The 27,510-nt window shown below is 42.7% G+C and overlaps 5 protein-coding genes across 10 annotated transcripts; 2 read left to right on the top strand and 3 right to left on the bottom strand.

Moving 5' to 3' along the window:
* The first annotated feature begins 106 nt into the window (after nt 1-106).
* On the top strand, nt 107-7,562 carry vps52 (VPS52 subunit of GARP complex). 2 transcript variants are annotated; one of them, XM_018688360.2, is made up of 20 exons: nt 107-262; nt 924-1,002; nt 1,177-1,229; nt 1,325-1,400; nt 1,525-1,592; nt 1,726-1,901; nt 2,000-2,150; nt 2,254-2,354; nt 2,427-2,559; nt 2,677-2,734; nt 3,165-3,298; nt 3,831-3,986; nt 4,127-4,245; nt 4,348-4,471; nt 4,582-4,677; nt 4,777-4,884; nt 5,066-5,131; nt 5,257-5,368; nt 5,891-6,009; nt 6,223-7,562. In XM_018688360.2, the coding sequence occupies exons 1-20, from the start codon at nt 167-169 to the stop codon at nt 6,367-6,369; spliced, it is 2,172 nt and encodes a 723-aa protein (XP_018543876.1). In that variant the 5' UTR covers nt 107-166; the 3' UTR covers nt 6,370-7,562. The 2 variants fall into 2 exon arrangements, with proteins under 2 accessions (XP_018543876.1, XP_018543875.1); XM_018688359.2 differs by having other exon boundaries at nt 921-1,002.
* lgals17 (galectin 17) lies at nt 7,319-12,827 on the bottom strand. The gene is made up of 7 exons (XM_018688361.2): nt 12,666-12,827; nt 11,929-11,972; nt 10,712-11,077; nt 10,523-10,613; nt 9,196-9,374; nt 8,749-8,796; nt 7,319-8,662 (listed from the first exon to the last, which is right to left on the bottom strand). Exons 1-7 carry the CDS (start codon nt 12,689-12,691, stop codon nt 8,580-8,582), a joined length of 837 nt encoding a protein of 278 aa, XP_018543877.1. The 5' UTR covers nt 12,692-12,827; the 3' UTR covers nt 7,319-8,579.
* Nucleotides 12,828-13,325: 498 nt separating this feature from the next.
* Nucleotides 13,326-20,391, top strand: LOC108891261 (uncharacterized). Its single transcript, XM_018688375.2, has 5 exons — nt 13,326-13,624; nt 14,211-14,573; nt 15,922-16,044; nt 19,227-19,288; nt 19,505-20,391. Exons 1-5 carry the CDS (start codon nt 13,591-13,593, stop codon nt 19,649-19,651), a joined length of 729 nt encoding a protein of 242 aa, XP_018543891.1. The 5' UTR covers nt 13,326-13,590; the 3' UTR covers nt 19,652-20,391.
* LOC108891260 (uncharacterized) lies at nt 16,804-18,977 on the bottom strand. The gene is made up of 2 exons (XM_018688374.2): nt 18,424-18,977; nt 16,804-17,965 (listed from the first exon to the last, which is right to left on the bottom strand). The coding sequence occupies exons 1-2, from the start codon at nt 18,751-18,753 to the stop codon at nt 17,462-17,464; spliced, it is 834 nt and encodes a 277-aa protein (XP_018543890.1). The 5' UTR covers nt 18,754-18,977; the 3' UTR covers nt 16,804-17,461.
* A 139-nt stretch (nt 20,392-20,530) lies between the features above and the next one.
* On the bottom strand, nt 20,531-27,432 carry LOC127142292 (uncharacterized). Of its 5 annotated transcripts, none has more exons than XM_051069681.1 (8): nt 26,336-27,432; nt 24,783-25,040; nt 22,955-23,224; nt 22,255-22,323; nt 21,819-21,854; nt 21,596-21,709; nt 21,060-21,119; nt 20,531-20,963 (listed from the first exon to the last, which is right to left on the bottom strand). In XM_051069681.1, the coding sequence occupies exons 1-8, from the start codon at nt 26,409-26,411 to the stop codon at nt 20,806-20,808; spliced, it is 1,041 nt and encodes a 346-aa protein (XP_050925638.1). In that variant the 5' UTR covers nt 26,412-27,432; the 3' UTR covers nt 20,531-20,805. The 5 variants fall into 5 exon arrangements, with proteins under 5 accessions (XP_050925638.1, XP_050925637.1, XP_050925635.1 ...); XM_051069680.1 differs by having other exon boundaries at nt 21,810-21,854; nt 24,783-25,037; XM_051069678.1 differs by having other exon boundaries at nt 21,810-21,854; nt 26,336-27,430.
* Between the last annotated feature and the right edge of the window lie 78 nt (nt 27,433-27,510).

Genomic DNA, 27,510 nt, shown 5'->3' with positions numbered 1-27,510 from the left:
ACGATAGCAGGATAATCGTCAAATGCTTTAATGTGTGTTGTATTCTTCGCGTGCATGTGTCCCACACAATAAACATTCGTATTAATATCTAGTTCCGTTCACAAATGCGAGGACGCTTTTTCAGTTTCTGAGACGTGTTTTTTGACGTTAGCGTAAATTCGCCGCAATGGCGGAGGGAACTACAGCAGCTGTTGGAGCTGGCCTCGATGTAAACACAGCTGGAAACCCAACAGAAATCGCCATGGCTTATTTACAAGACGAGGTGACATTTATTTGTGGTTTTTATTTTAAAGTTGCCGCTGACGTGAAAAACCATTCGAGCTTTTCAGTCGCTAACTCAGCTCTGTTTCCTGGTGGCGTTTACAACATGGTTTTTATCAGTGAATTATAACGATATTTGTAACAGACTGTGTAGTATTCAGTCAGGTGATCATACAGGTTAATCTGCAGTAGCTTGTTACAGGAAACACAATCTGTGGATTCTGACGAGGTGTAATAATGCTGCTCGAAGCTAATGTAGCTGTTAGCATCTTGTCAAAACACTGAAAAGCTCAGTGGTTTTCCTGAATGCTCCCTGTCGCAGTTAGCAACCATAGGAATGTAAAATATAAAGATGAAGAAATCTCTATACAAGTGAAGTGATATAATAATAATAATATGATATCATTATAGGTACACATTAATGACTATAGGATAACAGTGATATGGCACAGTAACTTAGTAGTTAAAGTGACAATGTGTAACAGGCATGGAATAGGAATTATACAGGGTGACATGTATTACAGTAAGAGAATGTGTAGTGTTGCAGAACCTTAGAAAACAACATACTATATGTTATATTACTTATAATAACGACATCAAGAAATATTATAATGATGATGAAACAGTTGTTTGTGTGTGACTCTGTCTGTTTCCTCCAGAAGACTGAAGGAGAGATCTCTAACCTGAACCTGGGAGAACTGGACCTCACCACCGATGAGTTTATCCTGGATGAAGTGGACAGTAAGGCAACACTTATCTTTACTATGTCTCATCCTGTGATCAGGATACAAAGGGACACAGATGAGTGGAGCTGTCTGGTGGGCCTGACAGCGTCAGTGTTAATATTTCTAAATCATACTGTATATCTGAGGTTGGAACAGATGCAGCATTTCTGCTCCTCTGTGTCTCCTGCAGTTCACATCCAGGCCAATCTGGAGGATGACCTCGTGAAGGAGGCGCTCAAAACGGTGAGAATGTCACCACACGGACTGAGCAGGAAGTTTGAGAGAGAGAAAACACTGAGAGCACATGTTTTCATGTCTGACTTCCTGTCTGTTTCCAGGGTGTCGACCTCAGGCAGTACTCCAAACAGGTGGAGGCAGAGCTGCAGAGGATCGAACAGGCCTCCATCAAAGACTGTATCCTTCCTGCTCACAGTTTGAACGTGGTGATGTCACACCACAGTGGACAGAGTGATTTTAATGCTCATTGACGTCTCCATTTCCTGTGCTGTTTGTATTTTCCTGAGCCGTCGTCCGTCAGACATCAAGGAGAGTCAGAACATCGCTCTCCTGCACAACCAGATCACCGCCTGTGATTCCATACTGGAGGTAAGACGAGGCGCCCTCACCCTGATCCCACAGTTCACTGCATGATGAGGTCAGACAGTGGCTCAGCAGAGGATATGATGAATACAGGACGGAAGACATCAGATAACAGAGCTCTGTCCATTGGTCTTTTCAGCGTATGGAGGGAATGCTGAGCGGCTTCCAGAGCGACCTGTCCTCCATCAGCAGTGAGATCCAGACTCTGCAGCAGCAGTCGGTCAGCATGAACGTCCGGCTGAAGAACAGGCAGGCCGTGCGCAGCCACCTCAGCCAGCTGGTGGACGAGCTGGTGGTGCCCGGAGCCATGATCTCGTAAGTGTGACGGAGAAAATAAATCGTAGCTCGCAGCAGCTGTCAGGTGTCGTATAGTGAGTACAGCGTTTGTGTGACGTTGTCCTGTGTGGTCGCAGCACCATCCTGGACAGCCCTGTGACGGAGCAGGAGTTCCTGGAGCAGCTCCACGAGCTCAACAACAAGATCAACTTTGCCAAAGAGCTGAGCTTCAGAGAGACGCTGGCCTGCTCCGACATCCAGGACATCGTGGACCGCCTCAAACTCAAGGTGAGACACAGAGAGAGAGAGGAGCTGTCAGAGGTGGGGGGGGGGGTTGGTTTCATGGCTTTCAAACTGGACTCTGCTGATTAACCTGTTCCCTTCACCTCAGGCTGTTTCAAAGATCAGAGAGTTCATTCTCCAGAAGATCTACTCCTTCAGGAAGCCGATGACCAACTATCAGATACCACAGAACACGCTGCTGAAGTACAGGTGAGCTCTGTGAGGAAGTGTAGGAGACACGCAGTCTGACTGAAATACTAACCCAACCCCAACCTGCTGTAGATTTTTCTACCAGTTCCTCTTGGCCAATGAGAGGACGGTTGCAAAAGAGATCCGAGACGAGTACGTGGACACGATGAGTAAAATCTACTACAGCTACTTCAAATCGTACAGCGGCAGGCTGCTCAAAGTGCAGGTCAGTGAATCAGCACAGGAAACAACAAGGTCATGACGTCTGTGATCCTGAGCTCCACAGACGTGTGCAGGATGTAAAGGAACATGTGGTAATAACTCATGTGTGTGGTGTCTGCAGTACGAGGAGGTGGCAGACAAAGACGACCTGATGGGGGTAGAAGACACAGCCAAGAAAGATATCCTTTAACATGTGTGTGTGTGTGTGTGTGTGTGTGTGAAATACTGAAATGAGGTGTTGTTGTCAAAGTGGCAGAACAGCTGCACACAAACCGCTCTGACTCCTCTCCACAGACACTGACTCAGAGTCAAGATAAATGTTAGAAACTGAGAGGAAAGACACACCTCAGGTCACAGTGCACAGGTATGTGAGGATGTGTGTGTGTAGGTGTGTGTAGGTGTGGCAGTTTAATGTACTTATTTAGTTGAGGTGCGTCAGTGTCACACACACATACTGAACATAAGAACACACAGATCAGTGTGAGAGGAATCTGCTCATTAATGCCTCCTGAGGCAGTAATCAGGTCATGTGACCCGCCAACGCCCCGCTAACACAAACTCACTCCGAGTGTGTGACGACACGTGAGGATCTTTGACTCCCTGCCGCAGGTTTCTTCTCCAAACCGTCTCTGAAGAGCAGGAACACCATCTTCACTCTGGGCCAGAGGGGGGCCATACTGAGTCCTGCTGAGCTGGAGGGGCCGATCCTGGTTCCACATACAGCTCAGAGAGGAGACAGCAGGGTGAGACGTCACAGACGCTGCACAGACACTACACAGACAGGCAGAGAAATCAGCTGTTTTTACCAGCTCTGCCGTTTAGCTTGAGTGTAGGTCGTCCTCCTTGGCTGGACACGTTGTTATTGTTGCTCTGGAGGGGTTTAAATGACAGCAGCAGGTAGTTATGACTGAAACTGTCTCTGGGCTGGTGGTGACAAATCTCACACAGTGTCTGGACAGGATTACAGCCACAGTGTAAGTGAGCAGCAGCGCCCTCTGCAGCCAGCAGTGGTGATTAACTGAGTCTGAGCGCGTCAGTGGTTTTCACAAACAGAAAGTCTCTCGCTCCGACTGTGGCTGAATCACGGCTGAAAAATACCGAGCTGTGTCATGTGACCTGCTCCCATCATCCAACAGGTGCTGAGTCTGTTGATCAACACTGACATCTTGTGGTCATTTGTGACACATGAGGAAACCACAAACAAACAAACTGATCAGTGAGAGATGTTCCAGAAAGTAACAGCATCTTTCTCCATTTCTTTTATTCCTCCTGCAGTATCCGTATGAGACGCTGTTCCGCAGCCAGCACTACGCTCTGCTGGACAACGGCTGCAGAGAATACCTCTTCCTGTCAGACTTCTTCATGGTGGCAGGAAACTCTGCGCTCGACCTCTTCAACAGCATCATGGGAAAAACTCTCAGCATGTTCCTGGTACGAACGAAGCGTCGCTGAAACGATGCATTCACTGCACAGAAACACAGTCATGTAAAGATGAAGACTGTGTCAGAACAGTTCACTCTGACTAAACACAGTCACAGTGTTTCACTGAGTCCTGTTCTCTGTGTCTGCAGAAGAGTATGTCCACGTACGTGTCCGACTGCTACGACAGCATCGCCATCTTCCTGTGCATCCACATCATCCTCAGGTTTAGAGCCATCACCGCCAAGAGGAACATCCCCGCTCTCGACAAGTCAGTGTCCAAACAAACAAAACTTTTCTTTAGAAAAGAATGATTTGAAGCTGTTTTAGTGAAGTTGAAGGTTTGAGGTGCGTGTGGTCTCCTGTGTGTCAGGTACTGGGAGGCTGTGTTGGAGCTGCTGTGGCCGAGGTTCGAGCTGATCCTGGAGATGAACATCCACAGCATCAGGAACACAGACCCCCAGAAACTGGGAGTGCTGGACACCAGGCCGCACTACGTACGTCTCCACACATTTATATACAGGGAGAACACACACACACACACATCATCATCACACAGCTGTGTGTGTGTGTGTCAGTGACCTGAGTGTGTGTTTGTTGACTTCAGATCACTCGTCGTTACGCAGAGTTCTCGTCAGCGATCGTCAGCATCAATCAGACGTTTCCCAACGAGAGAACCAACGCTCTGCTGGGACAGCTGCAGGTAACACACACACACACACCAGACCAGACGTATAAAACGTGTCTGAAGAGGTTGTGTAACGAGGTCCACTGATACAGAACGAGGGCTTTTGTTTTCCAGGTTGAGGTGGAAAACTTTGTGCTGAAGATGGCGGCGGAGTTTCCCTCCAGGAGAGACCAGCTCATCTTCCTCATCAACAACTACGACATGATGCTGGGTGTCCTCATGGTGAGCTTCAGAACCCACACACATCTTATCAGCTTTAGTACAGGACAAGAACTGTGACCAAACATCTCATTACTTTTTTAAATGATGTGGATCCCAGGTCTCTGTCAGTCCCCAGGTCTCTGTCAGTCCCCAGGTCTCTGTCAGTTCTCCTGCTAACGCTTGTTTTTCCTCGTTTGTCCAGGAGAGGGCGGCAGACGACAGTAAAGAGGTGGAAGGTTTCCAGCAGCTGCTCCTGGCCAGAACTCAGGTAAACATCACACAGGTGTTTGAAACCTGGACTGTGTGTAGACTGTGTAGAATGATCTGAGGCTCTCAGTTAAATATCATGGAATAATGAACCATCAGACTGTTACATAACTCTCCCTCCTCCAGGAGTTTATCGAGGAGATTTTGTCTCCCCCCTTCGGAGGGATGATCGCCTTCGTGAAGGAGGCCGAGGCGCTGATGGAGAAAGGGCAGCTGGACCGACTGAAGAACGAAGAGGGTGAGGAGTTAAATGTCATTAGACAGAATCTTGTCATCAGGTGACAGGATCCTGACTTCTCCTTTGTGTGGGAGGACAGTTCTCTTTACAGCTACATGGATTGGTTGTAGGTTATAATTCACTGAACTGTATCTCTGAACTACTTTTACTGAACATTCCTGCCTCTCTCAGTCACCTACATCCTGACTAATGGACTGTATCCTCGTCAGGATTCTTTCACTTCTCTGTTCAGTTTTGTTTTACAGAGTAATGATGCGTTCAGAGGCGTTCAGTCACTCTGTCAGTTTTGTTTCTCCTCTCTCGGACTGAAGCTGCACATTTCCACCAAAACTCATCTCTTCAGCTTCCCACATCCTTTTTCTCTTCACTCTGTTTCCTCTCATGTTCACCACAACATACTTATTCTGCGCTGCGTCGCTGACGTGTGAAACTACACAAACTCTGATGTGATGAAGAGAAAAAAATTCAGTTATGTTCAGCAGTTGGATTCAGTCTCTCTCTCTCTCTCTCTCTCTCCTGCAGCTCGGATCACTCAGCTGGTTCGGGGGTTTTCCAGTACGTGGAAACAGTCGGTGGAGTCGATGAGTCAGGACGTCATGAGGTCTTTCACCAACTTCAAAAATGGAACCAGCATCATTCAGGTGAGACAGCAGACAGCAGGTGTGTCGGTCACAGTGACTGCTGCTGGTGTCAGTGTCACTGCCCTCCCTGCAGGTGGTGTACTGTATTTGTGCTGCAGGTTCTCTGTCAGACTGACTGTCATGGGAAACCTTATTAGTCAGGTACTGACACAGACGCATTGTTAGTGTGTGAGGAAGGAGGTGATGAATCGGCTCTCTGTCTTCCTGCTGCAGGGCGCTCTGACCCAGCTGATCCAGTACTACCACGGCTTCCACAAGATCCTGAACCAGCCGACGTTCCGCAGCCTGGCCGTCCGCTCCGAGCTCATCAACCTGCACCACCTCATGGTCGAGGTCAAGAAGCACAAGCCCAACTTCTAACAGCACAGGACGTCTCCGTGTGTCGGGAAACTCCCCGTTAAAGAATCCGCTTCATCGACCAAACAGAAACACAAACATGATACATGAAAACATGTGGAGTGTGGAGCTCCTCCAGCCTCTCCTCCCTCCCTTTCAGATGAACATTAGCATTAACAAAGAGCAGACTCTCTCTTCATTTCCCCTCCAGCTGAAGAACAGCTGGTTTGCAACAAAACTATTTGAAGTCACAACCAAACATGTGAAGTATGTTATTAAAGTTTAAAGTTGAAATAATCAGAAACAGAACTGAGAGAGAAAGGGGATAAAAAATGAAATGATGAGAATGAGTATTTATATTGAAACTACTGATTAGAGCAGAGGGCTGTAAAACACTGAGCAGACATTTTGTATTTAAAGTGAGACCATGTAAACAGCAGCCACTTCAGGGTCAACTCTGTATGTGGAGGACTGTGTTATTTTTTCCTAAAGGTGCAGTGTGTTGCTTTTTATTTCAGTAAAATAAGTCAAACATTGGAACATTTTCATTTGTAACGCAGCACCGGTGAGAGAAGCTCCTGGGAACACATTACTTGAAAAGCTTGTCTTTCTTTGTTGTTGACGTGTGTTGCAGATTCAGCAGGTCAGACTGACTCTGACTGTTTCCTATGGTCATCAAATGTCAGTGAACAAAGTCTCTAACTTCTTCAAACAGCTGCTCACAGGAGGAAATATATGAAGAATTTGTTGGGGACTATTTTCAGTGGCGGATGAATCAACGTGTGTGTTCATGGTGATGAAGGAACACACAGGTTGGTCGTTGGCCTGTTGTTGGTGAGACTCAGTGCGTCTGTTTGTTCGTGTGCCTTCGCTCATCATTCGGCTGTAGAGCTCATCGTGTTGCTTTAACTTGTGTGAATGTGTTAGTGAAGTCATTCCAGTTTAACACGAATCATTGAAATAACACGATGTGTTTGTTTTATTGTTTCATCTCTTTATTAAATGTTAGGTTCAATCTTTTGAACAGTTATTCAAAAAAAGTCAGTATGAATACAGGAGCTGCTGAGTCTATGGATGAGTTCTTAGTACTGTGAATATCACACACACTAACACAACTAACACAATCACAGCAAGTCCACTATTCACAAAACATCCATTAACTACAAAACATCTTATGTAACTTCTGATAGTAACAACAATGATGATGATAATAATAATTTCCATGTCCTCAATCATTCAGTCACTTCATAGACTGAGTTCATTTCTTTCACACTGGACCTGCAACTAGTGATTATTATTGATTCATGTGCTGATTGATCAATTAGTCTTTGATGCTACATTACATTATTTACATTCATCTGGAAGCTGTAGTGACAGATCTAGATTGTATAAACTGAATGAGAGGATTTAGAAACAGAAAGACGTTTCACTCTATCTGATTAATCTGAAGATTATTTTCCTACTAAACTGATCATTTGTTCAAACGTAGTGAGATATGCTCATTAGAGTCACTGTGTATCAGATCAGATCAGGCTGCTGCAGCACCGTCTCATCTTGGTCACAGTTCTTTAATGAGCGGATCCCAAAACCACAAAACCAAGGCCTGGAAAATATTTTTGTTCAAATCCTGTTTTCATGTTTTTTTCAGCCCTTGATATTATTTCATTTCTATCACCTCAAAAACATTTTATCTGTCAAGTCATGTTTGGGCATTTATATCTTGAAATTCCCCAAACTGTACGTGTCCATGACACTTTCAGTATCAGTCTCATTTTCTCCAAATCTACAAGCTTCCATCCTACAGAGTTTGTTAATGCTAGGAATAAAAGTTTAAAAGATATTAATATTTTATATTATCACAGATGTTTCTGAGAGTGTAAAAATAAAAAGTTATATATATATATATACACATACACATTGGAACTGAACAGAAATCTTTTACTGGCCTCAGTTCTGGGATCCCGAGGCTCGGTTTATAATGCTGTGAGGTCTGAGAGAAGCACCAGTCCTCAGAGAAACCACATACCAAAGTAGTTTTCAATCTGTATGTATATAATAGTATAGTACAAACGTGGTGAAGAATAGAGAAGGTGTATATAACTGTGGTGAAGTCACAGAGCTTACCTGGCTCCTTTCAAACATGGTTCAGACTAGATTTACATTCAGAGACCGTGATAATAAATTATCACGATAACCAGCTTCATGTGTCAGTGAACTGCTCAGGGCAGATTGTTTCAGAGCAGATGAGGAATTTGGAAACTCGTGACAAGTACAGACAAGATGAGAAGAGCTGAGCAGCTGCTTTTGGCAGCGTCACCTGGAGAGACATCAGACACAGGGTTATTCCAGGTCATGAATTTTCTCTACATAGGAATCTTTTAGTTTTAAATATCATTTTCTCACCTGCTACTGTTTCCTTATCCATAACCCGGTGGAGAGCTGTGGATCCCTCTGAGGAGCAGATGAGTTACATCAGTTAATAACACCACAAATCAACAGTCTAAGTCCCAAACAGTCCAGGCTAACAGATGCTGGATGTTTGAGGCCGATGTACAAAAATCGATTTATCGTTAAAAGAAAAAAAAGCTGACTTTACACATTTTTTTATCAGGATCCCTTAAATGTTCTCATTTAAGAATTGAGAACAAGGTTTTGTATCAAATGGGACACTTAACATTTGGACAATAAACCTGTCAGCGCTCTCTGGTGGACAAACTACAAACTGCTTATGAACTGAAAACTAGAATTACCGCCTTCACCAAGCAGCATTACTGAGATATCACGACGACCAGCGCAGAGGCATAAAGAGCAAATATCAAAACTGCTGGAGACTAAAGTAAAACCTCTGACCTTCCACAGAGAGCAGCACGGTGCTGACAGCGAGGCCCTGCTCATCCAGAACTTTGTACGTTCCTCCGTCAGAGCTCTTTAAGTTCTTTATGGTCAGCTGCTCCTTCAGCGGATGTTTCTCCAGCCGCTCAGTGTTTTCATCCCCCCGCATCCACACGAGCGACCACTCTGAGCTGTTACTGTGGAGAGCAGGACGGCGTGTGAGAGGCAGAAACACATAAAAACAAGACTTAAAGTCTGACAGCGCCCCCTAGAGGCCACAGTGTTTGTTTCTGAGGTGGACAAAACAAAGAGGACACTTATGATTTAACTTTTCTTAGAGCCTCACCAGGTTTGGGGCTAGAAATGAGGAGGTCATTGAAATCAAATGGGGTTCATCCTCTGGGTAGTATGAATGAAACATGATAACAATTCTAATCAGCCAATTTGACACATAATGAAAATTTAGGTGCTTATAAAAAGATCAATCAATCATCAAAGGTTCATCTTCAAGGGAACATGAACATATATGTGCAAAGCTGGTGCTGTTAAAGAAAAGTTAAAAGAATATGCTAAATGGACAGGGTTCATCCTCTGGGGAGCATGAAACTCATTAAAATCTAAACCTCTCTTATCATCTCGTCACAAAAGACAACTGAGTGTACTGCAATATAGACGAGCAACAAAACCACCACGCAGACAAAGTCCGCAGCCGACTGGTTGTCCTGGTGACGCAGAATAATAACGTGTCTGACTCACTTAATGTTTAGACTCAATCAGCGTTTGGAAACAAGCAGTTTGTATAAATACAGCGTCCTGGATCCTGTATCTGCATCTGTGTCTTCAAACAAACACAACCTGACAACAGCATTTACAGGAAATATCGCAGATAGAGACGAGAAAATCTGACGTATTAACGGAACATGACAAGTTCATCATTAACAGGGCGACACAAGCGAAAGATTTCATTCCAAAATTAGACCCACCCACTTCAGAAAGTCTTGCCACATAAAGCCGTTGTCTTTTTTCCAAAACCCACATCATTCTACAACCAAAGCTCTTATTTTGTAAACAGAGTTTATCGACTGACTCATAACTTTACCAGCAGCCTGTAATCAATTTCAGTCTGATGCAGTGTTTTTTGGGAGTAAGGAGAATGTGTGTGGGAGCAGAGACGAGATGAAGAGAGAGGGCGTCGGGAGAAAAGACAGAGAAACTGTGAATGGAAACATGTTGACATTCGTTTTAATGGTCAAAGACTGAAACTCTCAGTTTGATAGAAACAGAAAACCTTTTTTTTTCTTTTACTTTGGAAAACTAAATGTTTGTTCATAGGTAAGCAGCTCACCTGCCGAGGAAGACCACTCTCACAGAGTGATTGGTGTGGAGATTCAGAACCAGGTCTTCACCTGGACCCAGAGACTGACGGGTTTTGTGGTCTGAGAGAAAAAAAAATCGCAGCCTGGTCACAAATCACATTCTGATTTAGTGTCACATTGTGTGGTTACTCTGAACAACCATCTGAACCCGAACTAACCGAACACAGACAGCTTGACACTCTGAATGAAGACCCTGGTTTTCTTGGACCTCGCTCCGTCCACCACCATGAAGCTCTCGTATCTCCCCGTGTCTCCGATCTGAACGTCGCTGATGATCAGCGAACAGTCCCCGGCCCCGAGCTTCTCCTCTGGAACCTCCGCCCGGCCCCTGAACGTCTCCGCCTGCCACTTCTGTGCCCCCCACTGCTCGAACACCGTGTCGGCCAGGGTGGTCCACTGGACATGGCAGGCGGATGGGACCTCCTCCCCCAGGTGAGACTTCCAGCTGCAGGGAAGGACCACCTGGTTCCCCACCGTGGAGGTGACGGACAGGAAGTGTTTGGCGGAGGACAGGGAAGAGGAGTCTGGAAGAAGAGAGGCATTGAAGGACGAAACAGACAAAGTGCAGGAGGTTCTTCAGAGGACAGGTCGTCTGATGGAGAACAGGGAGCATGGAGCTCTGTCGTATTTTTATGGTCCTGCTTTTAATTAAGATCATTTGAGATTTATTTTATATTGCTTCTTGGTTTTTACATCTTAACGTTTATTTTTAGTATCACTGGTTTATCTGGTTTATTACTTCATTGTTTTCATTGCTTTGATGAGTCCGTCTGTTGTTGGAAGTGTTTCTCTTCCTTCCTCTTTCTTCACCCATTAATCGTCTCATGACCCCTCAGATTTATCTTGTGACCTTATCTTGGCCTGACCCGTAGGTTGGGAACCACTCAATTCACGTGGTTGTGTCTAAATAAAAGTGGATAAACTAACTCAGAGTTCATCTTTCTGAAAATGTTAATTAAGTGAACTGGTGTCAGATTTCTGATTCTCCGGTTCAGACTGAACATTTTGTCCTGATGATGAATAAATGATGTGATTCGAGACAGGACACGTGACTTCAGCCTCAGAGGACTGAACAGCCGACAGGTGTCTCACCTGTCCACACTACCTCCTGATCTACTGAGCTCATGGTGACGTGTGGAGCCCCAAAGTTTTAACTGAGCAACATTCAATCTACAGAGAGAGATTCTCATCAGACACACAGCCACCTGCATCACAGGTGACTGTGATCTGCATGATTGAGAGTCAATCTACACTCAGGCTGGACCAATCAGAGCAGAGCTGGACAACAGGGGGAGGCATAAAGCAGCTGTGCTCTGATTGGTTCAGCCTGAGAGTGACTGACTCTCTGACAACATGAACTGAGCTGGACACTCACCAACTAAACCTCCAACCAGGAAACATAGAAGATGTATGAAAACCCTGGAAGACACGAGAGAAAACACTGATGAGTGGATCTGATCAGCAGCAGCTTCTCACAGGAAACACACACAGCAGCTTTATCTGAGTGTTACAGGGACATGAGTTGAGTCTGGAGTTATGGTTTTTTGAGGTCACAGTGATCTTGACCTTTAACCTTTAACCAAAATCTCAACAGGTAATCTTTGAGTCCAGGTGAAGGTTGTCCTGTTACATCAACAACATGTGAGCTGCAGCCTGCACATAGAATGTTTTCTGTAAACTAACTATGGCTTTAAAATAAATATGGAGGAGTGAATCAGAATCAGGATCGAAACTGACAGTGAATCCAGAGCAGAGACCAGTGGATCAGAGGATCCGTTAAGTTTCGTTTCTGCAGAGCTGAATCTTTAAAACCAAAGGGGGGGGGCGTGTCAGTGGTTGCGGTTTGCAACAGGCGAAAACACTTGACTCTGTCCACTCTCCTCTGCAGCCACCAGCAACACATCAACAACACACAACACCAACACACCGAGGCTCAGCGGGGAGAATTAACGCTGCTTTTATTCTGCATTTATTCATATTTCAGCTGCTGCAGCCTGGAAACTGTCTCTGCCACATGTTTCTGATTATTCTGCACAAACACATGATAAAATAAAACTGCAGTCCACAGCGAGGGGAGCTTTACATTTCAAAATAAAGTGTCATGTTTCTTACCAGTGTCGCCTCATGGTTGTTTTCATGATGTCGGCTGTTTGGAAACTTAGTCCAGTCCTTTTCTCTCTCCTCCGCTGTTGACGCTCAGTTGAATCGGTCAATGTGCGCTCACGCCCTGAGAACAGCGTTTATCAAGCCAACGCTTAAGTTTCGTTTTCTACTTGCTACCAAAATAAAAGCGCCAATTAAACAAGTGCGATACCCGGCGTCACTCCAGGTCACATGATAACAGAAACACTGAATTAAAGTAAAACTGCGGACCTTCTAATTCACACTGTGCAGAACTCACCTCTCAGGCTTTTTCCTCTTTTCTACTTTTATTCATTTTTTAAATGAGAAATTAAATGTTCAAAACTGCTGCAGAAAATGTTTTATTTTATTGTTTCATTTTATTATTTTTATTTATTTGTTTGATTGTTTCTTTTCTTGTTTTGTAAGTCTTGTGTATAACACAATAACTAAATCAGAAATCAACATGAACTCTGTGTTTTTTGGTAAACATATATTTTCTACAGTATTTTCCTAAGCTGATGTAGTAACAAGTACATAACAGTTTGCTCTCTGGATTGTGAAACAACAGTCTGGGGATGTGTGTCTAATATGCCGTGCTTTTATTTTGAAACACTTCCTTATGTGTTCCGCGCTCAGGAATTGACTGATCTCCTGCAGAAACGAAACTCAACGGTTGCGGCCTCGTCAGCGTTTCAGCAGCAATGAAGAGAAGTGTGAATAAGCTTCTGTTTAATGGAAAATATTCACTCTTCCGTTTTCTGCTCCAACACAGACGGTGGTGGTCTGCACCCTCTCTACTGTCTCTACTGAGAAATAAAGTCCCCACACCTCCCTCCCAGTTCAGTCAGTGCAGTTCAGTGATCAGCTGGAGACAGGTCCCTGCTCAACACCTGGACAATATTTCTACTCAGTTATGGCAGGTTTCATATGGATCCTCGCTCTTCTCAGTGAGTTCATGTTTATTCTATAATTGTCTGAAGATTTAAACACAGACACATCAGCAGGCCTCACCTCGGATATCAAATTCAAGCAGGTATCAGAGACTTTCAAGGTTAAGTTCAAGGACTTTTCAGATAATTGAGAGGCTTATTGTGTCAGTCAGTATGTTTCGCTCCTGATGTTCATCGAGCAGGGTGTGGTTGTGGTGAAATTTTGCACTCACTTCAAAAATAACAAAACCAAAACTAACCTGTGAGAAAACCTTCTCCGTCTGAAGGTGTAAACTCAACATCTGTGACCTTTTCCAGTTCTTGGGGTCACAGAGGGCGAGCCCAGGTCTCTGAGGAGATATGATGGTAATAAAAGTCCGACAGAGGCTTGTTGTCTCTGTTTAGCCGTGCTCCTCTTCTTTCTTGATTAGCTTTTATCTGTTGATGTTTTAGAGAAACAGGAGATGAGGGTAAAAGAGAATCCTCCTGTCAGGAATCGAATGGTGTGTCCACATACTTTCAGCCAAAGCCTGTGTATCGTCTATGCTGTATAACAACGTTAAGCTGTTGAAGGTCTGACCTCACCTGTCCTCTCTGTCCTCAGGTGTTGCAGGATGTCACCAGTCTTCAGCCTCACCTGTCCTCCGCTCTCCCTGGATGGTGCAGGTGGGGCAGAACGTCACGCTGACCTGTAACCTGACGTCCAGCAGGGAGATCACCTGGTACCTGTTTCATTCAGACCAGCTGCTGCCTCTGCTGACGGTTCAGCAGACTAAATTTGGACAAGATATGGTCAACTTTCACTCTGCAAACAGCAGCCACATCAGCACCAGTGGGGATGTGGAGACGGGTCTGGTCAGTCTGGAGATCCTGGAGGTGGAGGAGAAGGATGCCGGGCTGTACTTCTGCTCAGGGCGGTGTGGAGGGGATGTATGTGTTAACAGAGGAACTCTTCTAGATGTGGATGGTAAGATGGTTATTCATTGATTTAGTTCCTAATTATTTAACCAGAAATAAAGTAGTTAAAACCAGCTCCACCCTTATGCAGTGGAGAATCAGGTGTGGTTCTGTACTGAGACTTTTACTTCAGTCCTTTTCATAACGGATGAGAATCTCTAAAGTCACCAAATTAGGATTCATCCTCTGGCAACAAACTTAGTGGCAGTTTATCTGATAATTGTTGAAATATTTCACTATAAGTCAGAAATGTCAACCTGTTGGTGGTGTTAGAGGGACATCACTAAAATCAGGCGGATTCATCCTCTGGGGACCATGAATGTCTGTACAACATTTCAATGACAATGCATTCAAATGCTGTAGAGATATTTCAGTCTGAAGCAAACTTGTGGACAGACCAACATTACCATCCAAAGAGCCATGTGACTAAAATGGAGAAATAAATCTTTGTGGAGTTTCAGCAGACTGTCTGTCGGTCCAAGTGGATTTGTGTTGCATCTGAAAAGATGTGAAACTTGAACCTCTTGAATGTTTATTTCAAATCTTCACTGAGGCTATATGTCCTCTGATATTCAAATTAAATTTCTCCTTGTTTCTGCACCAATGCACTGAAAAATGAAAATGAAATCTGAAAATTTACAGATTTGCATAATTATATTTGCGTAATTCTACACATTTTCTACTGTCGTATTTAGCATCTTTAGGATCTCATCTAAAATTTGAAATAAACATCTGTGAGGTTTGAACAGAGTTTGTAAAGAGGAGGGAACCACACTACCACAACAAAGACATAGTCTTTTATACAGATGTTAAGTTTTTAAAATGATAGATTTGAACTAACAAGTTTAAGTCTGAGTAAAGTGTACCACCTGCACGGCTGAGATAAAAGTCACAGTGACTTTCTGCGGAAAACAATGGTTTCGGTGATGTTTCCATCGATGTCGCTGTGCTGGGTTTGCAGGAAAAACACGGGGTTTTCTTTGTTCTGTTGTTCTTCTTTTGGCCGTTACAAAAGAAAAGAAAAGCTGAGCACCTGTTAATATAAAGACATCTACAGTTGAGATCCTATGAGTCACCATTTATTTTCATAGATAACAACTACACCTCCTGCAAGTAAAAATAATAATAATAAAAACCTGTTGAATGCTATCAAATGATTGTTTTACAAGTTGCTGATATGTTGCGATACAGAACTGTGATAGACAGTCATTTATCTTAAAGTCCATTTTTACAGAATGATGGAAGAATAATAGAATAAAGAAACTCAGTTCTTTGTTACTACAGCTGCTAGTTCAGAGGTTAAAATATCAATCGATAATCAATAAACTACCAGTATCCTTGTATTTTTGTGTTCACAGGAGCTGATGGTGGGTCAGCCAGAGACAAAATGAAGCAGCCATGCTGGAATCTGGGAATCTGTGTTCTTCCAGCTTTTCTCGTCCTGGTTTTCACCTTCACCTTTGGATTCTGCCTGTGCTCAGGTGTGTGGTCGGTTGTGTCTTCTAATTTATGTCAGTCAAGGTCCTCATTTTATACAAACAAGTATTTGTTTTGGTGTTGCCAGTGTACCTCACAGTGGCAGAATGTAACTACAACACTGAGGTACTCGCTCCCATTACCTAATAATCCTTACTTTTACTGACATCTGGTGGTGGACTGCATGAATTACACCACTCAGCAAAGGACTAATTGAACATCAAGTTTCAGTCACGGTCATAATATGAAAATTTCTTAATACGTCCATATCACCAAGACATCCAGCCCACCGAGATCTATGGTGTCCTGTGATGGACTTAAAACAGAAGTCACCACCTGTGTTCACATTTCATCCTAAATACAAACTCTCACACAGTTGGTGGAGTGTAAGTAAGTCATTTAATTCCATGTTATGCTACTGTATTCTTCTACTCCAATACAGTTATCTGCCAGTTTTTCTTACTCCTTACTTTACAAATTCAAGTTATTAATACAAAACATAATCAACTAGTAGATTAAGAAGGATATAAGTAGTATAAGTAATTACAATTAGTCCCACTTTTACCAGCAGCAACATTAAAGTAATGCTCACACAATGCACAGTTGATCTGTCAAGTTTTTAATTGCACATTTAGACAAAGACATAGTAGTATTTAGACACAGAGATATACATGTAGGATTTGTAGTCCTACTGGATGGATGGACTACAAAAACAGAAGATAAAGGATCCAGTGTAAAACACAAATAAACACACAGAACACGGATGAATTGATGAAATTAGAATATATTGTATACAATAGGAGGCAGACGGAAAAGTCTCATTGAAGGAAAAGTAGACTTCATTTTCACAGGTTTGCAAAGACGAGGAATAAGACTGTTGTATAATTGGCTCTTTGTCCAACAAATATCAGATTCTAACCTATTGAGGGTAAAAATAAACTCTGTTTATGGAAGTACTTCAGTAACCAGGTCCATCTCCAGATCTCTGCCTGTGTGCTCTCCACATGTTCACCACTTTGTTTGGCATAAAGTTTTTAACAAGAGAAATCAGCAAAAACTATTTGTTTACTTCAAAAAAAGAGAAAATATCACTATATACCACTAGATGGCAGCATATATCAGCCTCTCAGATGCAGAGGCCCTCAGACACAAATGGACCTGTTTGATTTGCTTTAATGCTGCATCTTGCTTTGTTGTGGTAAAAAGTCATTTGAGGTGAAAATCAGCATTATTTTTGATAGAATGTAAGAAAAAAGGCATCAGTATAAAGCCTGGTTTATTCCTACAGCCCCTAAAAAACCTACAGGATGTCAGTGGAGAAGTGTGAAATCATTTTTTTGAGGTTTTTTGTTGATATTCAAGAAAACATCCCATTCTTGCCCTGAAGTCGATATGGTTTTGTAAGTATCCTCTGGGTTCGGTTCACACTTTCTTCAGCAGCAGCCCGTAGGGACGGATGGACTTCTGCACGATGGCCCTCGTCTGGACGTCATTGCGGCCTTCAGGGATGTAGACCACCCAGACGTTTTCTCTCTGGCACTCCTTCCTCTCCTCTGGGTTGATGCGGTTCTGAAGAAGCACCTGGTACGTATTCCCATCCACTTTGGACTTGAACCTCTTGCAGTACTTCTCCGCCATCTTGATGTCTGGTGTGGAGTACACCCCTCTACCTCTCGTCTCCCCGGTGACCAGAGAGGCGGCAGCAGCATCCAGAAGCTCGCTGTCAGGGCACCCTTTGTGGGTCACGATGATGCCCAGGGAGCCGTCCATGTTTTGCCCGTGGTAGGAGACAGGCCAGGCGTCCTTACCCGTCCCGAGCCAGTGGTCGCCACCATCATACTTCTGCATGACTCGTAAGGCGACACGGTTCCACCCACAGGGGCGAAAGTACTGCTCATTACCACGGAGGAAGTTGGTGTTGCCATCCTGGGAGTCAACAGAGGGGTGAACAGTCAGAGCTGGAGCCACTTCAAGGAAAATGCTAAAATGCTATATGCTAATTCCTACTGATAATTGCTGCACCAATCCTGACCAGTCATTTAACACATGATGGAGCGAGAACCAAAGCTTGAAACTTCCTTGAGACTTCAAAACATTGATATTCACTCACTCATTCTTTCACTCTATATGTCCTATCAGCATCATATTTGACACGCTGAACAAATAACAATGACATCCAAACAGCTGATTGATCTATTATTAATGAATTCATCACAATCATGTGAATCTTAAATCATCCTTTAACTGTTAATGTTTTCATCTACAAACCACTAATAGAAAAATGTGGTGAGATAATGAGATGTCTCTCTACCAGTGAAATCAAAGCCTCAGTCTGTGCTGCGTTATGTCAGGCCTGTGTCTCATGACTTCAGGTGTCATCTCACCTTGATGTTGGTGAAGTCGTAATTGTACTGAGGATGGAAGAAGTCCTGAGGGTTGATCTTCACTGTGGTCTTGAGGCTCTCTTCCGGCCCAGGGCCCTCAGTCAGTGCCAGAGGGGAGCTGTACATGTCCTGTTCGTCCAAGTCCTGCAGGGACAGAGTGCCTAAACTGGGGTACTCCAGCTCCTTGAACCCCTCCTGCTTATAAAACTCCTTCAGGGCCACAATGTTGACGAAATCCTGCGGGGTGAGCTGGGAGGGGCTGCTGGTCTGTTCGACATTGCAGCCGGAGAGAGCCGACAGGGCCTCCAAGCAGAGATTAGTGTCCGGCATGGTGCTGAGAGGAGGGAGGAGGCAGGACAGAAGAAAGTCTGCTTTTCCCCCAAAGAAAGACGAATCCAAAAACAGTCCTTTTTTATCTTTTCTGAGTTTGCAGAGTGGATTTGTTTTGAAGAAAAGGAGGAAAAGGAAGCAGCAGAGCTCAGTCTGTGTCTGCTCCTCCGACACAAACAGCTCGCACTAGTTTCACTTTCATGCTTTCACTTTCTCTTACGCAGAGAGTTGCTCAGTTATCAGAAATCAGACCTGGTCTGGAATGAGGGCTGGGTTTGTTTGTGCCAGAGATGGCACAGTTACAACATTCTTCTTTTGTGGTCTGTAACATGTGAATGCAAATGTAATGTCTCAGCTGCAGCTAGGCCCTGAGTACAAACTGCTCACTCGCTCTGAGTCCTTGGTGTTACATTTTAACTACTGACCCAAGTCCACTCAACACTTCCTCACACCGTCCTCTGCTTTGTCTGCAGGTAAATCAGCTGTCTGCTGCTGTTGTTCAGAGAGAGGAGACTCCAGTCTGAAGTTCACACAGGTCAGGAGATGGTCACATGTCAGATTTCCTGCCTTTATTTTGTATGTGATGAGAAACACAACAGTAAAATAAATACCTTTTTATTTACACTCATATCTCTATTTTATATTAATTATATATGTACATTTCTAAAGTCTTTACAATGACTGATGGATGTTTGTTTTCAGTTTCCAGTTTCTGAAAACTGCAGTTTTAGTCTGTCCTCTGTCTGTGCAGGAGGAGTCTCTGCATTACTCCAGTCTGAAACATGCAAACCAGCCCCGCCCCTCTGACCAAGGACGGACACGATTGGACAAAGAGGACGTGACGTACTCCACAGTGGCCACTCGCAAGAACCTAAACAGATCACATGAGCACAGATAGAGAGGCTCCTTACTGGTTTAGCATCAGATTTCAGTGCAGGATGAGTTTCACCACCACCTGCTGGTGAAAAAGTAAATTACATTCTCTCATTTCTCCAATGATCGACATCAGTTTCAGGTGACTGAGAGGGAATCATCATTTATCTCAGTTTAAATGTTCTGCAGTATGTGTTTTAAACTCTTAAAATCACGTTAGTGTTGCCTGTGCAGATTTTATAATGAACATTACTGCCTGCAGGTGGCGCTGTGGTTCAGTGATTAACACTGTCACCTCACAGCAACAGGACTCTGGGACACGTGTTCTCCTCCGGCCTCCAGAGCTCTGTAAATTAAATTATAGACTTTAATACATTTAAAATACTTGTTTTTTTCTCCTTTTACTGGAAACTGAACTCAGTGTTTTGTAAAGGTCTTGTGTATATAAAGACATTTTAATGTTGTTTCATGTTCCTGCTGTAGAAACGTCTTTTTTTCTTTAGTTTCAGTTATAACCTGACTTTCTTTTGCTTCATTAAAATACACACATACACCACAGATGAATGTTAAATGTTACTGTGACACTGTTACTGCTCATCACATGCACATGGTGACAGTTTGTTTGTATATGATGTTCATGTAACATCCACTGTTATAAGCTCCTCTTGTACTTCACTGTGAGGAGCATCAGTTATTGTGTCAGTGTTTATTCTGCATATTAACCTGTCAGTGTCTCTTTCTGTCAAAAAATGGATTTTCATATCACATACTGTATTCTTCTTTTCTTTTGTACACAATCACACCATCAGTATAATTTTATAACCAATGTTTCTGAAACATCATTAGTTTAGGTTGTGTTACTGCTGCTCTCTCTGCAGAAACAAAGAATGAATCAAGAGGAAAATTATCTGCAGATATTTAATAGCTGGTTGGTTGTTTCACTCATTTTAACAAGCAAAAGTCATGGTACAAGAAAGATACTTCAGTTAACATCACAGACAGCAAAAGTCTGAAACAATTTCCCATAATGCTGTGAGCACTTTTTCAGGTGCTACACATGTTCTTAATTCTAAAAAGCCATATCAGTGTTGATGACTGTGGTAAAGTGCTTTTATCTGTGTGATTAAGCTTAATAATTTAATATGTGCTGCGGCACAAACTTTAACTGTTTGGAGTCTATTAAACAGCAGGTCTGGTGATGACAGAGGAGTAGATGACATGGTTCTGGTCTTGGTCTGGTGGAGTCCTGCTGGGTCTCTCCCTCCAGTTCTGATGTCCCAGAGCGGCGTAGTGGATCGTCTCCTCCGGCAGGGTCGGACTCTCTGCCGTCTCAGCCTCTGCAGACAGACAGGGGTTAGGGTTAGGGTTAGATACATAAGAAGTGACATGAGGATGGTGGGTTAGGGTTAGGGTGTTGCTGTTGCTGCTGTTACCTGCTGCTCCGCTGGACGTCTTCCACGGCTGCAGCTCCGTGTCCTCGTGTCTCTGTGCTGCTGCGGAGAAAACAGACGTCAACAAAGATGATTATCAAAGGATCTGAAGAGGCTTTGTAGAGCCTGAATGACTCAGTCAAGTTTCTTCAATAAAGTGTCTCAGTTCGAGGACGGAGGAGACGTAAACACAGACACCAGGAAGGTTCAGGTAACAACAACAGTGAGAGTGGGAACAAATGCAGAGCAGATCTGTGGTGACCTGGGAGGGAGGAGGGAGTGAACTGGGCTGGTAGTGATGGGAGCAGGTGTGAGGAATCAGGTGATTAGGTGGAAAAGTTGGAGAGCAAAAGAAATTATTCTTTTAAACCTTCAACCCTACAACATGATACTTAACTGAAACACTCACAGTGCAGAACAGACACAGACATAAAAATCATAACTGAGTTTTTAAGCTCTAACCCAGTTTTTCTTTTTCCTTATAGTTTATTTTTAGTTTTCTCTGTGAACCTTTTACATTTAATAAGCAGACCACGAACCTTCATATCTATATTTCTTCTTCTTCCTGCACTTCATGCTGATCAGTAAAACACAGACACCAGTCGTCAGGAGGATCATTAGCCCCAAACCTCCGACAGCGACCATCAACAGAGCTGAGACACACCACAGATACGAAACGTGACCAACAAACACACATCAGTGAGAACTTTAGATATGAGACAGTAGGTGAGGTGAATGAAGGTGTTGGCTGACCGTTCTCACTTCTCTTCTCCTTCTTCTTCTTTACTTCAGTCACTTCTGATAAACACAACAGAAACAACATAACACACACATCCACACATGGTTTCAGATGGTTTAAATAGCTTCAGGTTTTCTAAAGTGTTTATTGAGGTTTGTGGTATAATTTTTTTTTTCGCGAAGGTAAATTAGAGGTGAAACAATGAGCTAAAATAAATAAACAGGCTGATTTAAAAAGAATAATTCAGATAGAATCAGATCAGCTGGGTCAGCATCTCACTCTGCAAACAGAAAAATATATTTTTTATTCCCGCAGGAGAAGCTGGTGTGAGGTCTGCCTTAAAGTTAACCTCCTGAACCTCCTGTATTCTTTCACTGTACCAATTCAAATGTGAATATACCTGCATGTGCACAGTGTTTCTGTGCAGGTGTAGCTGTGGTGCTGAACAGAGGATCCTACCTGTGTTCTCTACAGCAGAAGTTGAAGGTGTGCTGCTGGATGTCTGGATGCTGGTTGGCTCTGGATGCACTGATAAGTAGAAGATTTTTAGATTATGATCAGTCACTTACAGCAAATTAGTTTTTTTCTGTAGGTTTCTATAAATACACAGTGAGTGCCACATAAACTGCGACACAAAATGCTGTCAAAAAAGCTAGGATTAAAGGTATTAACAATTTTGAGTCAGAACAAACTAGATTGCACCTGAATGCCTCCACCAGAAATTCCTTTGAGGCATTCCTCAGATTAGACAAAAAATGTGTTTTGTGAGGTCACAGTGACCTTGACCTTTGACCCTTGACCACCAGACTTTAATCACTTCATCCTTGAGTTCAACTGAATGTTTGCACCAAATTTGAAGAAATTTGCTCAAGGTGTTACTGAGATATCACGTTCACGAGATTTAGACGGATTCACGGACAACCCTGAAAATGAAACACGGCTGTCAGTGGTGCAGAGCTGTAATAAAAACTCCAGGTGCAAAATGCAAAATAAAGTAAAAGCAGGGAAGAACTATGAAAAGGAAAAATGGAAATATGGGATTTAACTGGTATTTGTCATCAGTCTTTCAGATTTAGATAATTTATTCCAGAGTTTCCAGAGTCCAAACATGAAAATCAAGAACAATGTTACGTTGTGTGTGAGGTCCTCGTAAACCCACCTGTGAGGACGGTGACTCTGCCCTGCAGGACTCTGTTGCAGTGATACTCTCCAGCATCCTCTGGCTGCAGGTCCTGGATCTGCAGGGCATTGTTCCCGAAGCTGAGCCGGCTCCCCTCCCTCTCCGGTTTCACTGTACCATTCCTGAAGCGGGTGAAGATGGTCTCCTGCCTCCCCCCTCCCCTCCGGTGAAACCACCTCTGTTTGTGTTTGGCGGAGCGGCTGCAGGGAATCAGCAGCGTCCGGCCCGCAGAGACCAGGAAGTCACGACCTGAGGAGGAGGAAACAGGTAGATACTCATTATACACAGAGTGGAAGGGCTTTTCCTCTGCAGTATTTAGATTTTTATAGTTTTGATATGCTCTGCAGATGTGGTTTTCCTCTGGGTGTTCAGGTTCACTAAACTGCAGACTCTAAACTGCTACTGTGGGTGTGACCGGCAGCTAACACCTGGATACACCAGACAAATGGATGGATTTTCATTCTTTACGTTTCTATTACCTCTGTCATGATTCCTGTCTCAGCCCTCTGTCTCCTGTCATACTCTACCCACCCACCAGGTGTCCTCACACTTTCCTCCTGCTCCCAGATCCACCTGCTCACCTGCCTCACATTCCCAATCACCTGAACATCCTCTGCCTACCCACACACCTGTTTCTCATCATCAACAGCCACTTTCTCCTCAGCTACTGTCCAGGTTGTGCTGTCATGGTGCCAGTGTACTTGAAATTAATTTGAAATAACAATAATTTCCTTTTGAAGATTTTTGCACCACTCCTGAGTTCAGTGGCAGAGGGTGATCAAGTCACTTTTTAGGAACTTTAGTTCCTCTTTGAAAATCCCACTTGTGTCACTTCACATCATTTTGAGGTCGGCTGTGAACGTGACTAATCCACACTGTGGGAACATTGACTTTTGAGCTTTCGAATCAACCATGTTCGTGTTATGTCCAGTCCTCAACATCCTCTTTTACACAGACAAAACACAGCAGAAATTTATAGTGTAAAAGCTGTTTCACAACATCTTTCAGAGTGATTTACTTCCCTCTCGACCAACGGCTGAGAGAGTTGCTGCATATAAAATCCCCTGTATTTATGTTGGTCAATGCAAACACGTTTGGTTAAAATATGTTAGTGTTGAGTGCTGAGATGGGATGTAAAAAACTCTCTGTGGTCATAGTTTTGTTTTGCAGCTCTTTATTCAACTCAACACACCCACCCTTTATTTGTGCCAGACAAGACTCATAGTGACCACAACGCCTTCTCAGGTCAGTGCAAACATGGGTCATTCCAGGCATCTGAGTCTGTTGTTTTGTGTGTTTTTTTAAAAAGGAAAAGATTTGATCAAAACTTAAAGGAGAAGGCTGATTCTGTTTTTTTCTTCTGTCCCATTGAACATTCTCACTGACTTCTCTACTCTGTCTCAGCTCCAGGCTCAGTGGTTCCTACTGAAGACGTCAATCTTTGACAAATGTTGGACTATTTTCAGCAGCGGATTAATCTAGATTTGGACACACTAGGACAGTGTGTGTGAGACTGTCAGAACAAACTATAGTGTCACAGTTTAACAGTGTGGATCACTGATGGTAAAACGAGCTCTACGACTCGACCTTTTCCACGTGATAATCAGCAAAACTGACCATAGCTGCTTGGTTAAGCACAATACTGTGGCACAACAGTTACGGTTAAGGCAAATTAAATGCGTAAAAACTATTCCAGTCTATGCTGTTTACTTTTTCCTAAGAAATGATCTTGCGATCCCCTTGGAGGTCAGGACCAGGACACGTTGATTATAATGATGCACCACTCAGCGCTCCACCTCCCGTGTACCTGTCAGCACCTGCAGCTCGGCCACCAGCCGCTGGTTACAGTGGTACTTCCCATCATCAGAGTCGTCCAGCTGCAGGAGACAGAGTCCTCCGTCAGAGAGTAGACGGTAGCGTTGCCGGTCCTCGTTGGTTTCGTAGCTGCCTTGTTTGGTCACCAGGACCTCCCTGTCCTGATGAGTCCAGACCACATTAGACCTGTCAAAGCCCCCACACGGCAGACAGATGTGGTGATCCTCTGGGACTGAAAACCGGATCACTGCTGCAGGAGAGAGACGACACATGACACATCTGAAACTACCTCATGAGTCAGAAACATTAATTGTTGTTTTGTTCATCTACTTGTATTATTTTTCTTTAAACTGCCTGATTATACTTGTCTCCTTGTTTATGTCTTTCTGCTCATACAACACGACTTTACACTTTAACAATGCATGTAGTGCATACAGCAATCCTTCCCATGTCCACGTGACTCATTTCATATGACGTATGACTTTCTCTTCATTTTGATTTTTGTCTTATTAGGAGGAAGTGGGCTTTGGGGTTTCACAAGCAGCAGGAGCACACTGTTCAAAAACCAGTAACCAGACATTTGGACCGTCACATAAGGTGTTTTACTTAGACGAATCATTTTAATCTGAAGCACAGTCTTTCCCTAAAGGTAACCAAGTGTTTCTGTGCCTAAACACGCCTGAGGGGAATGATTGGCATACGCATTGCACAAAATTCAGTATCGATATACAACTACTGTTGTGAAAACTATGTTTATGTTTATGTCTTACTGATCAGTTTGATTCCCTGTGCATCATTTTATACATGTTTCCTACACAGTTGAGTCTGACGTTCTTTTATTACGTTTGCCATATTTAGATGCAGACCAGTGTCACTCATATCCTGCTGACAGTCAGTTTTTAGCCTTGTTTCCTGTTTTATCTGCCATTCCTCTTTTATCTCATGGAAACATGCTCACTGTCCTCCAGACTCCAATAACAATATTGGAAATATTCTGTCAGATTAATGTTGAATACATGATTTTAAATGTTTGCTACATATTTTTTTATGTGAATTACTGCTCACATGGGACAAGATAATGTCATACCTGCTGGATTTATTAAAATACAGAGGTAACTCAAATGTATTACTTCTTCTGTGGTGCGTTTTCCTTCTTTTGTTTGGCCTCTATTATACATAAAGCACTTTGTTTTCTATAAAACTACAGTACAAATAAAAGAAATAACACAAAACCTAAATATTGATATATCAATAAGTTAGACTGTCATCAATAAAATACCAAGACATTTTTAATTTAGACACCAGAATTGATTATCACCATGTTCATATGATCATTTTCTCCCAGATCACATGAATAACTTCTAATACTGCAGCAGTGTGTAGCATCAGTGGAAGCAAAGTGTGACTGAGATAAACTCTAATAAAACTTAAATAATAAAATGCTAAGATTTGAAATTTAAGATATTGTGCAAATACTACTGCATAGACAAAATATTACATGGGTAATATGGTAATATGGGTAAGTATAAAAAATGTCACTCATACCTGTAGAGTTTTCATTGCAGCGGATCAGACAAGTCTGTAGAAACCAAACGTAACCAAAGATCATGAAACTGAACATCTTCAGAGAAAATACCAGACTGCAGAGCGGCTGTTTATCCGACTGCAATATGAAGCATGTGAGACAGTTTTCCACTCATCCCTACAGCTCTTCTTCCTCTTCCTTACAAACTACATCTGTGAAGAAATGAACATCATTGCCCCCAAAACTGGAAATTTGTATTCACCCTATGTAACTGATGCTGCCCTCAGCAGAAATCCAGTTTCAAATGGTGTGAAATTACTGTGACTAACTGAATATGGATCCAATTAAATTGTTACATTTTAAAAACTAAACATTTTAAATTTAAAGGCTAAAAAAAACAGAAAATCTCTCTTTTACAAATGAAACTATAATTTATATTTTCACTTAAAGGAAAGATTTTCTGTTTTCCATTTAGAGTTTAAATTTCAATTTCCATTTTCAAGTCAAATGGAAAGATGCAAAAACTCATATACTATACTGTATGTTTTTACTATATGTTATAAATTACATTTCAATTTCATTCTGTAATTTTTTCAGCGTTTACATGTAAGATTTTGTTTTCCATTTAAATCCATAAATCCATTCAAATTTCCGTTTTTAAATTATTTAACCATCAATTCTGAATTCAAAGATGAAAACCATGAAAATCTCAAATATGTTGCACTACATGTCTCAGTTGTAAATAACATTTAAACTTAATCCTTTAATTTTCAGCATTTACGTGTAAGATTTTCCATTTAATGTTTTTATTTTTAAGGTTAAGGTGTTAAGGTTTATTTTTTCAGTTTCCCTTTTTCCTATTTAACATTTCATTACTTAATAAAAGAATAATAAGAATAAGAATAAAGTAATAATGCATTTACTATTGTCTCTTTAAATTTGTGAATTATAGTGGCCTAAAAGTCTCTGGTAATAGCAGCAATACTGACCCTGGACCTGTAGTATCTCTGTATTCGATGCATAAACTGATTGCTCATCTTCTGACTTTTTGTGTGTGTGTGTTGAGTCTAACATTAGTTAATGACTCATTTTGGACTTGACGCAACTGAGCTTATTTCCACTTAAATACCCACATAGAAGTGTGTAGGTGTATTTTCAGGAACTACTAAGAGACGCTGCCATCATAAATGGTCGT

This window comes from Lates calcarifer, linkage group LG3, assembly GCF_001640805.2.
Source record: "Lates calcarifer isolate ASB-BC8 linkage group LG3, TLL_Latcal_v3, whole genome shotgun sequence".
In the NCBI taxonomy this organism is placed as follows: domain Eukaryota; kingdom Metazoa; phylum Chordata; class Actinopteri; family Centropomidae; genus Lates; species Lates calcarifer.
Note: the sequence above shows the minus strand (reverse complement) of the source record. Positions and strands in the feature narration are given on the sequence as shown.